The sequence below is a fragment of the Heptranchias perlo genome, chromosome 17 (assembly GCF_035084215.1).
Source record: "Heptranchias perlo isolate sHepPer1 chromosome 17, sHepPer1.hap1, whole genome shotgun sequence".
Classification (NCBI taxonomy): domain Eukaryota; kingdom Metazoa; phylum Chordata; class Chondrichthyes; order Hexanchiformes; family Hexanchidae; genus Heptranchias; species Heptranchias perlo.
The window spans coordinates 18,206,315-18,222,990 of record NC_090341.1 but is presented as its reverse complement, the minus strand read 5'-3'; the positions used below and the strand labels follow the sequence as shown (position 1 = coordinate 18,222,990).

The 16,676-nt window shown below is 41.7% G+C and overlaps 1 protein-coding gene across 1 annotated transcript in view; it reads left to right on the top strand.

Moving 5' to 3' along the window:
• The first annotated feature begins 444 nt into the window (after positions 1-444).
• The window catches only part of LOC137334124 (protein shisa-5-like), a 30,482-nt gene continuing 14,250 nt past the window's right edge, over positions 445-16,676 (top strand). Inside the window, exons 1-2 of the mRNA XM_067998642.1 lie at positions 445-722; positions 11,411-11,477. Of these exons, the coding sequence (XP_067854743.1) occupies positions 659-722; positions 11,411-11,477 (131 nt within the window). The 5' untranslated portion in view covers positions 445-658. The remainder of the gene's footprint in view (positions 723-11,410; positions 11,478-16,676) is intronic.

Below are 16,676 nucleotides of genomic sequence, written 5' to 3'. Positions count from 1 at the left end.
GCCCTCCACAACGTCACCATACAAAAGCTGTGGACTTGGACATTGCTGGGATAGTGCGCTAGCTACTTCAGAGGAAGAACTACTTGGAGGAGACCATTATGATGACCTGTACTCAGAGGACTCCTTTGTGACTGTTGCAAGGGGCATAAGAACAAAACTCATCACTTAGTTCTCCTCTTCTGAGCTCGGCACTTGCTTTGATAAATGACTTAGTCCCCTGTTGCTATGTCTATCACAAGTACAAGTTTTGTGAGAGTTCCCTGGACTATTCATTTAAAGCTTTACTAACTATTCCCACTCTAGTCCAAGTGACAATTCAGACCCTGAGGTTAAACAATCTCCACTCCTGTTCCAGCAGAGGCAACAAAAGCTCTTTTATTACAGTCATTTTCATCATTAAGCATTGGAGGGCAGTGCAGCAGTTTCCAACACGATTTTGTAAGAATACTTCAAGTAGTTTCACGACAGAGCTGTAACTCGCAGCAGTGCACATTGTTCACAGTTGCTTCCTCATGCTGCTCTTTTGAATAGACTGCAGGGACACAATTTAGTTGCGATCTACAGCACATGCTTTGCACAGAGAGAAGAGCGTGATTTAATCAGTCCTTTCGAAGTTAAACAACTATAAAGCTTGGAAGAGAAAATACCTCGAATCCTGATGGAGAAGTTGGGCTTGCGCATTGCACGTTTGGTAGTGGTTTGTGTGGCAATTCTGCCTGTTGGTAAGTTTGGAAATAAGTTTGATATCTTTTTACACGTTAACTCTTAAGGGATTCGTTGTAGCATTTAATAAGAAAATTACTGCAAATGATGGAACCTGAAATAAAACCAGAAAATATACAGCAAATCCACCAGCTTCTGTAAAGAGCAGAGACGTATTAATGTTTTGGCTGTAAACCCTTCATCCGAATCCATAGTAAAAGTCACAGCATTTTTTGCACAGAGTGTACAGAATCTATATGGTAAGAGTTAATACAAACCAATTAACAATAGTTGTTAAAGGTGTTAAATAAAATTTGATCTAAAAACTAACAACTTTTCACCGTACCTTTCTAAATGAATGCTGCAACTGAAACTAAAATTGGATATTGCCAGATAGTAACTTGGTGTTGCTTCTGTTATTGAATTAATTTGTAAGTTTTGCGTTGATTCGTTGCAAATAAGACAAAAATGCTTTAAAAAAATGTTTGCTTTTAATTTCCTGTGGTAATTGTAAGCGATTGAATTGTTCAATATAATTTTATCCCAAATAGGGTTTTTTTTTGTCAAGGCAGTTTGTATTATTGTCACACTTGATCAGAAACCCTTCCTCTTTTGGATTATTAATTTTTTGATATGCTTACAGTTTGTAAGGAAATCAGTTGGTTTTAACCAGATAATGTCAGCACCAAGGAGGGGTGTTGAAACCCTTAGCTTCATTACATAAATTCAAACACAAAATGACCTTATCGAAGTACCAGGTCTGCATATGTTATGCTAAACTGATTTGCATTTTCCACACTTGGTTAGAATTAAAGTTACAGAAATGTTCACACTTTTCGCAGGCAGCCCAAAATATAGTTGTAATTGGCAATTTTGTCTTTTTTTAATACTAACACTGACTTCAAATTACTTTTTAAAGTATTAAATACACAAACTGTTAGAATGTTGCTTAATGAGATCAAACATAATTTAGTCTGTATTGCTCTGCTTCCATTAAATTCAGATTTCAGTTTGGTATTCAGGTATTTTTGAACATCAATAAATTTAATAAAATCAAAACATTGCACCAATTTACACTCCTCGGGCTAGAAATTGGGCCACGTAGCGCCCGTTTTTCAGGCGCTACATGGCCTCCTACGTACCCAAAATGGCAGGCAGGAAGCACATGCCCGCTTCCGACTGAAGTGCACCGCCCGCCATTTTGGGTAAGGACAAACAAGCGGTGTCCTTTACCCACACCTGAAGCAGGCGTTAATCCCTTTGCATATGCAACAATACGATACTATGATATATATATATATTGAATATTCTTTGGAACGGTAAGCTGGGAAGCAGAATGTTTTAATGCCCTATTGTACTATGCAATGGAGGGGCAGCATCCCTGTCTCTGTGTAAGTTTCCTATCAAGAGGATTTGCCGAATGGAGGAGCTTCTCAACACAGAGTGGGAAAAATTGGCCCATTCTAGCACTTGCCTAAGCAGTCAGCTCAAGAACAGCACTGGCAGAGGCTTGGGAGCAAGCCTGACTGGACAGTGGTTTATGGTTATGAGGAAGATCCACATGGAAGGAAGGGGAGAATAAAATACATTTAGCAAAATGGTAAAAAATAAATAATGTAACATAATTCTACTCATGGCGCTGCCAGGTCAGTCTCTTGAATCTCCTTTTTTGATAGATATTAGCTTATTTGATTTATTAATCATGCCACACCCATAAGCTACAATGTTTTCCTGGCTTGGTTTGGGTTGGAAACACAATACTCTCCATTGTGATTCAACGGTTACTTTTGGGATTAATAGATACATTGTGGGGATTTTGGTGGATAAGTTTAAACCTGTTCTTTCACTTCTGAGAGTTGGGTTTGAAACTCGCCCAAGATGCTGGAACAAGTTCTTCTCTTCCTGCTGGCTGTAGGAACATACGAATGTACAGGACTGGAAATGACCATTGCGGTCCATCTGACCAGGCACATGGGTGATCCCAATTCCTAACAGTCGTGGGTCAACGATTCCATGGGCTAGATGTAAGATAATGATGCGGGGGAATCATTATCTTACATCTAGCCCATGGAGGACACTTGGTTAGTGGCTGTGCACTTCTCCATTCTTTCGCTCTAAGACTAGCCCATTGAAGTGGGTTTCAAGCAATTCTGAGTTCAGGATACTGGATTAAATAAATCAGCAAACAAGTGTCGTGTTCCGAAGTTCTTTTGAATATTAATTCAGTTTCATTTGGAGATTTCATCATTTCCCTGCTGAATTGTTAATCGTTCATTTTGGCAAGTGTTTAATAGTTACACAATCATAGCTGCCTTTTTCCAAATGAAGAATATGTGTGTGTATCACTTTGTGTGTTAGTAACGAGCATTAGAATGCAAAGAGTTTCTGATATCACTCAAAAAGCTTAAGTGAAGACTTTTATTTGTGCGGGTTACAAAGTGAAACCAAAGGTGATTATCTGACATTAACAGAATCTGTGCCTTGTGTGATAAGCAGTTGATCTTGGTGAGAAGAGAAAAACAGAAGGCGGTTTGGGCCAGTTCTCCTTTTTGGAAACTTATTTTAGAAAAATGTTGAAACATTTTATACCACTTGGGCCTCGGGAGGGAGGGAGATTGGGAGTCGGGGTCAGGGAGCTTGGGGGTCGGGGATCTTAGGGCCAGTGGGGGGTGGGGGGGTGAGGAGATTGGGGGCTGGGGAGCCTATGGGTTGAGGATCTCGGGGCCAGGGGGAGGCTGGGAATGGTGGCGATCGGGATGGTGGTTTAATGTGGGGTCAGGAGGAGTGCTGTTGGTGTCCCCAGCTCCACGTTGACAGGTAAGAAATGTACCTTTCTCATGACAGATGAAAGTTACTATTGAATCCGTTTCCACCACCCTTTCAGGCAGTGCGTTCCAGATCATAACAACTCGCTGCGTAAAAAAATGTTTCCTCATGTCCGTCACCACTGGCTCTTTGCCGATCACCTTAAATCTGTGTCCTCTGGTCACTGACCCTTCTGCCACTGGAAACAGTTTCTCCTTATTTATTCTGTCAAAACCGTTCATAATTTTGAACACCCTCTATCAAATCTCCCGTTAACTTTCTCTGTTCCAAGGAGAACAACCCCAGCTTCTCCAGTCTATCCACATAACTGAAGCCCCTCATCCCTGGCACCATTCTAATAATTGTAAACAATTTTACAACACCAAGTTATAGTCCAGCAATTTTATTTTAAATTCACAAGCTTTCGGAGGCTTCCTCCTTCCTCAGGTGAACGTTGTTGGAAATGAAATCCTCGAAATGAAATCGCATTTATAAATCACAGAACAATGCTTGGTGATTACAGACAGTTTTTTCAACTGCCCGTTGCCAAGGCAATCAGTGTGCAGACAGACAGGTGTTACCTACAAGTTCTCTGAATATACAAATCACCAAAAAAAAAAAAACAGAGATAGAGAGGTAGAAACATAGAAAAGACAGCAACTGACCCGTTATATTAAAAACAGATAACATTTGTTCGCTGGTGGGGTAACGTGTAGCGTGACATGAACCCAAGATCCCGGTTGAGGCCGTCCTCATGTGTGCGGAACTTGGCCATTCTAATAAATCTCTTCTGCACCCTCTCTAAGGCCTTGAAGTCCTTCCTAAAATATGGTGCCCAGAATTGAACACAATACTCCAGCTGAGGCCTAACCAGTGTTTTATAAAGGTTTAGCATAACTTCCTTGCTTTTGTACTTTATGCCTCTATTAATAAAGCCCAGGATCCCATATGCTTTTTTAACAGCCATCTCAACTTGTACTGCCACCTTCAAAGATTTGTGTATGTGCACCCCCAGGTCTCTCTGTTCCTGCACCCCCTTTAAAATTGTACCATTTATTTTATATTGCCTCTCTTCATTCTTCCTACCAAAATGCATCACTTCACACTTCTCTGCATTAAATTTCATCTGCCATGTGTCTGCCCATTTCACCAGTCTGTCTATGTCCTCCTGAAGTCTGTTATTATCCTTCACATTGTTTACTACATTTCCGAGTTTCGTGTCATCAGCAAACTTTGAAATTATACCCTCTATACCCAAGTCCAGGTCATTAATATATATGAAAAAGAGCAGTGGTCCTAATACTGACCCCTGGGGAACATCACTGTATATTCTCCAATCTGAAAAACAACCATTCACCACTACTCTCTGCTTTCTGTCCCTTAGCCAATTTTGTATCCACATTGCCACTGTCCCTTTAATCTCATGGGCTTTAATTTTGTTAACATGCCTATTATGTGGTACTTTATCAAATGCCTTTTGAAAGTCCATATACACAACATCAACTGCACTACCCTCATCAACCCTCTCCATTACTTCATCAAAGAACTCAATAAAGTTAGTCAACTATGATTTTCCTTTAACAAATCCGTGCTGACTTTCATTTATTAGCCCATACTTTCCAAGTGACAATTAACTTTGTCCCGGATTATTGTCTCTAAAAGTTTCCCCACCACTGATGTTAGGCTGACTGGTCTGTAATTGCCAGGTTTATCCCTCTCCCCTTTCTTGAACAGGGGTGTAACATTTGCAATCCTCCAGTCTTTTGGCACCGTCCCTATATCTAAGGAGGATTGAAAGATTGTGGCCAGAGCCTCCGCAATTTCCACCCTTACTTCCCTCAGTAACCTAGGATGCATCCCATCTGGACCAGGTGACTTTTCTATGTTGAGAACTGCCAATCTTTTAAGTACCTCCTCTTTATCTATTTGTATCTTATCCAATATTACTACTGAGACGTCTGCCTATTCCCTATCGAATCCCCTATAACAACTGCATTTCTCTTGCCCCCATGTGCCGTCGAGCCTCCCATGGTGCTATAGATTTCCTCCTGACTGCACTCCCCTGAGGTGTGAACACCCTCGCTGGTATTCAACACTGAATGCTGATTTGTGAGTGCCACATTCCCAGGGGACTCCTGCACTGCCTTCCTGTTCCTCCTAGTCTGTCCGGTGGTCACCCATTCCCTTTTCGCCTGAACTCTCTATAGCTACTGGGTGACCACTTCATGAAACGTACTATCAATGAAACTCAGCTTCCCATAGTGCCATGTCCTTTGCTTCCTTTTTTTGTTCCCAATCGGTCCCACCCTTCCTTTCACTACCCTTTTATTATTTCTATGTTTATTGAAGACTTTTCGGTTCCCTTTTATGTTAGCCGATAATCTATTCTCATACTCTCTCTCTGCCGCTCTTATTCCCTTTTCTAGTTCTGCTCTGTATTTTCTGTATTCAGCCTTGATCTTTATTGTATTATGAACCTTACATTCATCATAAGCCTCCTTTTTCTGTTTCACTTTAATCTCTATATCTTTAGTCATCCAAGGAGCTCTAGCTTTGGATGCCCTTCCTTTACCCCTCGTAGGGATGTGTCTATTCTGTACCCAAACCGACTCCTCCTTGAAGGCCTACCATTGTTGAATTACCATTTTGTCTACCAATTTTTGATTCCAATCCACCTGGGCAAGATCCTTTTTTTACTCACTGAAATTTGCCCTCCTCCAGTTAAGCATTTTCACATTTGATTGTTTCTTGTCCTTTTCCATAACTATTCTAAACCTAATGATATTATGATCAGTGTTCCCCAAATGCTCCCCCACTGAAACATGCTCCTCTTGACCCACTTCATTCCATAGGACTAGATCCAGCACTGTTTCCATCCTGGTTGGGCTGGAAACACACTGTTCCAGAAAGTTTTCTTGAACACATTTCAGGAATTCCTCCCCTTCTTTGCCCTTTACACTCAAACAGTCCTTGTCTATATTGGAATAATTGAAGCCCCCCATTATCACTACTCTATAGTTCTTGCATCTTCCTGTAATTTGCCTGCAAATGTTCTCCTCTATCTCCTTCCCACCATTTGGTGGCCTATAGTATACACCCAGTAGCGTAGTAGCTCCTCTATTGTTCCTTAATTCTAATCAAATAGGTTCTGTCTTTAACCCCTCAACTACATCATCCCTTTCCAGTTCTATAATAGTTTCTTTGATCAATACTGCCACCCTCCTCCGCTCCTTTCTTTCCTGAATACCTTGTAGCCAGGAATATTAAGTACCCAATCCTCCCCTTTGAGCCAGGTCTCTGTTATTGCCACCATATCATAGTCCCATGTGGCGACTTGAGCCTGCAGCTCACCAACGTTATTTATCACGTTACGTGCATTTACGCACATGCATTTCCCCCCTGTCTGATCCCTCCTATTTCTGAACTATTCTTTCCTCTAGTGCTCCTTGTCCCTCCCAGTCCTCTGTGCACCTTGTTTCTCCTTTCTAACGTTTCATCCCTGGTGGCCATTCACCTGCTAAATTAGCTTAAACCCTTCCCTACAGCAGTAGTTAACCTCCCTGCAAGGATATTGATTCCAGCTCTGTTGAGGTGCAACCCGTCCATCTTGAACAGATCCCTCCTGCCCCAGAACTGTTCCCTATGCCTCAGGAATCTGAAGTTCTCCCTCCTGCACCATTGCTCCAGCCATGTATTTACCTGTCTTATCTTACTATTCCTATATTCACTAACGCATGGCACTGGGAGTAATCCAGAGATTACTACCTTTGAGGTCCTGCTTTTTAACATCCTTCCTAGCTCCTGAACCTATGTCATTGGTTCCCACATGGACCACGACTTCTGGCTGTTCCCCATCCCCCTTCAAAATGTTCTGCACCCTCTCAGTGATGTCCTTTACCTTGGAACCAGGGAGGCAACACACGATGTGGGATTCACGTCAGCGGTTGCAAAAATGCCTGTCTATCCCCCTACTGAATCCCCTATAACATTTGCATTTCTTTTGCCCCCATGTGCTGCTGAGTCTTCTATGGTGCCATGGATTTGCTCCTGACTGCACTCCCCTGCCGAGTGAACACCCTCACTGGTATTCAGCACCGAATGCTGATTTGTGAGTGCCACATTCCCAGGGGACTCCTGCACTGCCTGTCTGTTCCTCTTAGTCTGTCTGTTGGCCACCCACTCCCTCTCCTCCTGAACTCTCTGTAGTTGTGGGGTGACCACCTCCTGAAACGTGATATCAATGAAACTCTCAGCTTCCTGTATGCAATGTAGTGACGCCAGCCGCCTCTCACGCTTGAGCTCGAGCAGTTGGTGGCACTTCCTGCACATGTGGTTTTCCAGGACACACAGAGTGTTCTGGAGTTCCCACATGGCACAGGATGTGCATGCAACAGGCCCCAGCTGTCCTGCCATGTTAGGTAACATTCATTCATTTAAACTTAGGTAACATTCATTGAAAATGATGTGGAAATTGCGGTTTCTCTGATTCAGCCTGAGACAGCGTCAGGAAGAGGGATGGAATAAGTTAGGAGGGCACAGAGTTTATAATGGGGGCTGGAGAGAATGGAGCAAAATCATAAATGTGTTCTTTTAGAAAGGTTTTATGATTTTAATGTAAATAGTAAACATAGGAAGTGCCAGATGTCCCTGATATCATTCCGATAGGCCATTACCTAAGTTACCTTAGTTTTAAGGCACTTCACTGTTTATCTGACACTAAAACACTAACCATTAAAAGACATTAACCAACGAATTCAATATTTACTGACTTACTCTTGGCGCTCCTCCTTGCCTTGTTTTGATTCCTCGTGTAGTTCCCTTTATGCTCTGTTCAGTCTTTGTCTATACTTCTTTGGTTTAAATCACTTAGCACCTCCTTCCCCCTCTGCATCTATATCCCACACTCATCAAATTCCTGGTTGAATGTCCTCACTGTGTTAGTGCTTCACTCCATTAGATGTTCACTCTCTGTCTTTCCCAACCTCTGTGCTCAAACTCTGCTTTGGCTTATTTTTAAATAATGCTTCGCTAAAGTATTAGGCTGAATGATGGAGCCTATCGGAATGATATCAGGGACGTCTGGCACTTCCTATGTTTACTATTTACATTAAAATCATAAAACCTTTCTAAAAGAACACATTTATGATTTTGCTCCATTCTCTCCAGCCCCCATTATAAACTCTGTGCCCTCCTAACTTATTCCATCCCTCTTCCTGACGCTGTCTCAGGCTGAATCAGAGAAACCGCAATTTCCACATCATTTTCAAACCCAATCTTAACTTCCAAGTCCACATCCTCTTTATCACGATAGCCGCCTACTTCCACTACCCACTCATTGCCTGCCTACACCTCTACATCAGTCTATCTGACAATGAAACCCTCATCCATGCCTTTGTCACCTCCAGACATGATTACTCCAATGCTCTCCTGGCCGGCTTCCCACCCTCTGCCCTCTATGGCCTAGATGTGGAGATGCCGGTGATGGACTGGGGTGGACCTGACGAAGGAGGAAGCCTCCGAAAGCTTGTGATTTTAAATAAAGCTGTTGGACTATAACCTGGTGTTGTAATACTCTATGGCCTAGAAATTCCACCGGGCCGGCTGCATTCAAGAAAACCAGGTCTACCTGCGGCCTAACAGGCGGTTCTTAAAGGGACCGCTGCAGGCCGCAACCAACAAGGTAAATGTTTTAAAATATACTTACCTGAGTGTGGAGTTGGGAGGAGCAGGAGTGATCCTCCCGGCTCCATATTCAAATCACGTTGTCCACTGCCAGCCATCATGCCCCCCACCCTTGATGACGACCTCGAACCCCCACCCCCCCACGATTGCCGCCGTGACTCTCACAATCCTGGCCACTACCCTCCTGATCCTGGCCGCTACTGTCCCCAATTGCCGCTGACGGATAACCACCATTCCCGATCACCTTTACCCACCCTCTCGATCATCCCGCTTCCTGGTCATCCCCCTTCCCGGTCCCCTTTAGGGACTTGTCTAAGGGCCGCTGCAATGCTAGCAACGGCCCAATCTTTGAGTCTTCTTCTCCGGCGAGCTGCGAGGGGACACCCATTAGGTATCCATAGCTCGCCGGTTCGAAGATAATGAGGCCCGAGGCCCAATAATATGTGCGCCTCGGGCCTATCCATTCAGGTGTAGGGATTGCTCCCTGCACCTCCTGCTCGCCCGTTTACAGGCACGCTCAAATTTCTAGACCTATATGTTTTAGTTCAACCAAAACTCTGCTCCTGTATCCTATCCTGGCTCAAGTCCCACTCATCCATCGATCCTGTCCTCACTGGCTCCTGGTCCCCTTGTGGCTCAAATTTAAAATTCTCATCCTTGTGTTTAAATCCCTCCATGGCCTTGCCCCTCCCTATATCTGTAACCTCCTCCAGCCCTCCAAGAACTCTGCCAATTGAACTTCCTCCAATTCTGGCCTCTTGTACACCCCTGACTTCCTTCACCCCAACACTGGCGGCCGTGCCATCAGCTGCCTAGGCCCTAAACTCTGGAATTACCTCCCCAAACCTCTCCGCCCCTCTCTCCTCATTTAAGACGTTCCTTAAAAGTTTTTGGTCACCTATCCTAATATCTCCTTCTTGGGCTCGGTGTCAATATTTTTGTCTAATTATGCTCCTGTGAAGTGCCTTGGGTCTTTTTATTACATTAAAGGCAATATATAAATGTTGTTGTTTTTGTTACTGCTTCTGTTGTTGTTGTTGTTGTTGTTGTTGTATTTATAAAACACCTTATCTCGTTTGTCAGGACATCCCAAACTACTTCACAACCAGTCCATCTCTGTTTTTTAAGTGCACTCATTGTTATTTTGTGGGTATCACAGTAAGGTCCAAGAAACAGCATTAAGATGAACGAACAGTAAATCTGATTTTTGGTGTTGGCTGAGGGATAAATGTTGACCTGGACATCTTTGAATAGTGCCATATTCACTTAAACCAGTGGACTGGGCCTCAGTTTAACATGTCATTCAAAGAGCGGCACTTCCAATAGCACTCCCTCAGTGCTGCACCAAAGTGTCAGCCGAAATTATGTGTTCATTCTAGGAGCTGCTCCAAAAATGAGGCTCAGCGTATTTTAACTCTTGGGCCTTTTTTAAATCACCCCCAGCCGACTTTTCACTCATTCTGGGCGGGAAGCGGTGGAAAATCACGCACCCAGAGGCTGCCCGCTGACACCAAGTAAGTGGTAGGATCGGCTGTTGGGCCGTCCCATGGGTGCCCGCGACCGGGGGAGCGAAATCACGGTGGGGGAGGCTTAAGCTTTCCCTGTGAGGCCCACAGGAGCAGAAATGATCCTCTTAGCTCCAGAAGAAAAGTTGAAGAAAAATGTTAAAACGTACATTTCTTAGTGATTTGCTCGTTGGGTTGGCCTGGCAGGAAACTCACTGCCACTTCCTGCTCAGGCCGCCTGGTAAAAATCTGCAGTTGGGTCCCGATGACGACATGCATCTGTTAAAAGGGACCCCGTTGGCTTTGGGCGGGTGTCCTCGCTGCCTGCTCAGTTGAGCAGGTGAAAAGCGTACAAGGTCAGCTTCTGGGCGGGTAAGTGACCCGGGCTATTCTAACTGCGCATCCGCTTGTTTCCGGGTTGAGTTAAAATCACTCCCATAGCCTAAAGACAAAAAGGGACTTGAGGGCCCAAGCTTATCATCAGCTTCAGCCATCCAGAAATGGGATTATAACTTGGCTTTCTCTTGTGGTGATAAAAACCTGTACATTATTATTCCATGATTACACCTACATAACAGTTTTGCACTTTGCTAAAAATATTTTTAAATTGAACCTTGTATTTATTATACCAGTAAAAGGTTATTACATTTGTGACTGTTGTTTGAGTCCATCTGTTTAGAATGAGATCTCTCTTCATCTTTATTTTACTTTGTTAGTTTCAGCTTACGACATAGAATGCAGTCTTGGTTTTAGTGGAGTGTCGTGTAGAGAGAACAATACCACGTAAGTAGTTAATAACTATCGCTCTCTAGAAAAGATTTAAATCATCTCCTGCTTTTTCATTTTTCCTCATGCTTTGTGATTTAAAAGTGATTATATCAGAGAATCAGATGAGAACTAAAAAAACGGAGGTAAGGAAGTAGGTAATTAATAAAGTCATGAAATAAAATTAATAATTAAAAATGGCCTTGCCAGCGAATCGAGAAGAATGAAGTAAATAAAGTAGGATATGCAATTCATCAATTAATAAATTAATTAAATGAACATACAGGCTTCAAGAATTAAGAGTAGCTTTAGAGAGATTGGTGTAGAACAGTTATATGCATACTAAAGAAATATGAAATGATGTAGGAAAAGCATCCTTATACAGGACTGGGAGAAATGAATTAAATAAAGTTGGCAATTATTAAATTAGTTAAATAAAGATGGAGTGCAGCAAAAATTAATTAAATAAAGACACAGGCTTCATGAATTTAAAGTGGTTTTACACGGAATTAGTAGAAATGGCACCGTATAAGTTAATTAAAGAAAGTCAGCAATGGCAGGGGGAAATGAATTAAGTAAATTGAGGACAAATGACAAAATTAATTAAATAAAGATGTGGGTTTCATGAATTGAAAACACATTACACCGAATCAGGAGAAATGGCAGCAAATGAATTTCGACAAAGAATTATGTGGACTGGGGACAAACTTGGCAATAAATGAATTAATTAAATAAAAAAGGTGCATAGGGATTAAAACCAAACCAAATTTAGAGATATTTGAAATACTTAGGCCTCAGGAGAGTGGGAACAGCATCATTGGAGGTAGAATGCAGAACAGCAGTCACATGGGAAGAATCGGTCAATCGGAGTAAAGGAAAAGTAGTGAGCTGAAAATGAGTTTAAAGTGTTTAAAAGTACCACAGAGGGGTGACTCCCATGACAAAATCTCGACTGAGGAATGACAAAATCGTGACACATGAAGTAAACATAACAACAGGAAGTGCAAATTAGATGCAAGGCTTTTAATCATAGATAGATTGGTACACCAAAGATCTTAGTGGGGTTATATTACAGAATATTTAGTGAAAATAATAGCGACACATCTTTTTAATTTGCCATGATTTTACAATGTATACAATGTGGAAGAATCTTCAAATAAATGTTTTGTTATAGAGATCCCATTTATTAAAAAAAATGTCCAAATGATCACTAAAAAAATCACTGCAGACTTGATTTGTCCACAGCTTTCTTAACTATTCCTAAGCATACAGCTAGCAGCAAGAATCTTGATGCATTGCAGTAATATTCAACGAGACAAGTTTTAATGCGCTAAAATCTTACCGACATGCGAAATTTAGGATTATTACTGATAAAGACACCTGACTCATATAACTCAATTAATCTTTCAAATAATAAGTAATAAATTATAAAACAACTGTGAAACTTTCACAGAGAACTCTAAGTAGTCCCCAAGGTACCAAATGTGAGCCAGTCTGCCACTTTTCCAATGCTGTGATCCTGGCAGGCTCGAATGATGCAACTGGCAGTTCAGGAACAACTTGCTCATGAGTGAGATTCACGCATGCACAGTTGTTCGGAAACTGCGAGCATAATTATAAAGCAACACTTCCTTTTCTCATCTGTGGGAAAGCACCTTGTTCTGCTCGTGTCTCACTTTGATGAAGTGCACTCTTCTCACACAGAGTTCCTCATTAAGGTCTTCATAAGATCTGCATGACCTGTAAATTCTTTGGGGTGGGGGGGTAATATTTTGAAGGGCGCATCGTCCTCAAATGCTGCCTATCCCTCCTTTCTTCCTTTCCTCCTTCATGTACTGCTCCTCTTCCTCCTCAAAAAAACAAGGAAATGTCCATCGGGAATCCCATACCTGGGACTCAAAACCTCTTACTTTGTTGGGATGGAAGAAATCTTGGGGTCTTGCAGGTCCTCAATGAATCATGGCACAGTCAGCTCTAACCAGATAAAAAGCAAAAAAAAACTGTTCCAAAATCTCTTTGCAACTCCTGCAATCACTCCTTAAAGTTTCTTCAGGCTGCAGGCTCCAAAGTTTCTGCCAGTATTAGCTGATGATGGCGAGGTACACCTCTTTTATCTCGGACGTTAATTCCTCTTCGTGAAATGGGGAGTGCAAGTCATTAGTTTAGGGTACTCCAACATCCTCCTCATTATAATATATGCTAATGACTTCCCAATAACATCAGTGACTGCAAACATGTGAGGCCCCAGACCATGACAGAAATGCCAGTGTAATCATCACTGGGTGAAAACCCAGTGGAAATGCACCCCAAAAAATGCCAGTATGCTCAAATTACACCTGGAACTCACTACAAAACATGTGTAAATTTGGGGCTTTGACTTATACTACACAATTATGGAAAGTGAAGCGTGTTCTAGTGATTATCTAGTGTAACTTAATAAGTTGATCAAAGATGAGTACGTAGCAGACCCCACTTCAACTTTCGAGATCTGAACATGAAGTAGTGGAGATCCAAACATGGACTCACGTCCAGCATTTATCCGCCCTGCTACATGAGTAATTATGCAGTTATGGTCTACTACTGATAAAAAACCTAACTGCTGCACAGAGCAGCTCACAGCTGATAGCAATTAAATTCTGTTTCAGACTATGAATCACACAGTGATCTCAAAGTAGAGTATTGTAGACAGCCTAGGACCTGACTCATAAGTTATACTATCATTTTTGTGTTGTGAAACAGAAGATGCAAAAATAGCAATATAACTGCACCCTTAGCTTCATTATAAATAACTGGGGTAGTCTTTGTTGTCATTTATAAGGTGGTTTCACCTGGCAGAAGATAGAAAGAGAAATTTCCTGTAGTGTTCTTTACAAATCCCTTTATAACGTAGAAATTTGTGAAGTACAAAGTTGAGGCATGCAATAACTGTCAGTATGAGAAGTAACACAGAGACCATGGAAAGATTAAGCAAGGACAAACTGGGAAAGGCACAGAAAGCGAGTCAGCATCTGAAAGAGAAAGTCAGGCTAATGATATTAGCTGAAGGGTCCCACCCAAAACATTAAGCTATCTTGCTGGCTGACTTGTTGTGCATTTCCAACATTTTGTATTTTTACTTTCGATTTCCAGTATTTGTGTTTTTAAAAAAAAATATCTAATTTAATTCCTTTAAACTGTTAGGTTGTGGGGGTGAAGAGTCCTGAGGTAGAAAGTAAATCATCCCAGAAGGCTGGAATTTATGAAATATTTTGCCTGTACATAAAACAAGAATGTCATCCCAGTGTTCCCCCTGTGTTTGGCCTTTCCACCCATAACTAAACTTAACATTAAGTTATAACTCTAGAAATTACAATCTACCATACATATTAATGCTTAAGAGTGTAACTTTCTGCGGGGGCGTAATCAGGAAGTTACACCCGAAATTAGCCCCATTTGTTCACCCATTTTGCCGATGTCTACTTACACCCAAATTTCCTGCCAATCTCATTAACATACAGCGGAACGTAAAAATGGGTTTAGCAAGCAGAAATCAGCGTAAACAATTGGGACACGAGGAAAGCACCAAACTCACACCAAATATTCCTTCTTTAACTATGGAAATTAAAGTGTCAAGCCATCTAACTACTGTTTATGCATATTAAGCACAGCATGTTTAAGAACCCGCAAGTTTTCAATTTTTAATGTGTCTTATACTTATGACATAAAAATGCATTCAAAGAAACAAAACTATTCACTGTATTTATTAATGACTTAGATGATGGGATAGAGAGCCACATATCCAAGTTTGCCAATAACACAAAGATAGGTAGCATTCTAAGCAGTGTAGATGGAAGCATAAAATTACAGAGATATTAATAGATTAAGTGAATGAGCAAAACAATGGCAAATAGATTTTAATATAGGCTAATGTGAGGTCATCCATTTTGAACCTAAAAAGGATAGATCAGAGTACTTTCTAAATGGTGAAAAGCTCAAAACAGTGGAGGTCCAAAGAGACTTAAGGGTCCATGAACATAGATCATTAAAATATCATGGACAGGTACAGAAAATAATCAAAAAGGTTAATGGAATGCTGGCCTTTATATCTAGAGGACTAGAATACAAGGGGGTAGAAGTTATGGTCCAACTTTACAAAGCCCTGGTTAGATCACACCTGGAGTACTGTGTTCAGTTCTGGGCACCGCGCCTTAGGAAGGATATATTGGCCTTGGAGGGAGTGCAGCGTAGGTTTACTAGAATGATACCTGGACTCCAAGGGTTAAATTATGAGGAGCAATTAAACAAACCAGGATTGTATTCCCTGGAATTTAGGAGATTAAGGAATGATTTGATCAAAGTTTTCAAGATATTAAGGGGAACTGATAGGGTAGATAGAGACAAACTATTTCTGCTGGTGAGGGAGTCTAGGACTAGGGGACTTAGCCTAAAAATTAGAGCCAGGATTTTCAGGAGTGAAGTTAGGAAACACTTCTACACACAAAGGGTGGTCGAAGTTTGGAACTCTCTTCCACAAACTGCAGTTGATGCTAGCTCAATTGTTAATTTTAAATCTGAGATTGCTAGATTTTTGTTAACCAAAGGTATTAAGGGATGTGGGACTAAGGCGGGTATATGGAGTTAGGTCACAGATCAACCATGATCTCATTGAATGGAGGAACAGGCTCGAGGGGCTAAATGGCCTACTGCTGTTCCTATGTTCCTATACAGAGCAGGTCTCAATAAGGATAAATTTTAAAAATCGCTCAAAATAGCAATAAAATACCAGAAAAATGATTTTGTTTCCTGCTGCACCAAAATTTGCATATTCAGCTCTTTAGCCTGGGGGTGAGCCAAGGTGCGTTCAGGGAAAGAGATAGATGGGCGTAAAAGAGCGAGGAAATTCAGGTGCAGTGTAATTACATGTGTAACATTCTTGCGCCTGAGTTTCCTTGATCTTTTATGTCAGGTATTTGCTTTACGCCCCGATTACACGTGTCTCTGGGCACAAATGCACAGGAAATTTCACCCCTTAATGCTTAAAATGAACAGGTTAATGTCTCTTTTAAAATAGCACCAGATGTTCCACCTTAACTGTGGCTGTTAGCTTTCTTTCTCCGGGCGCAGACTCTCAACTAAGCTGCTATTTAAGGCCTGAAAAGTATGGTCTTGTGACTCTTGTCAATCAGATCATTGGGCTGAAGGACAGTTACAGAACAAAATCAAAAAGAGTGAAATGAA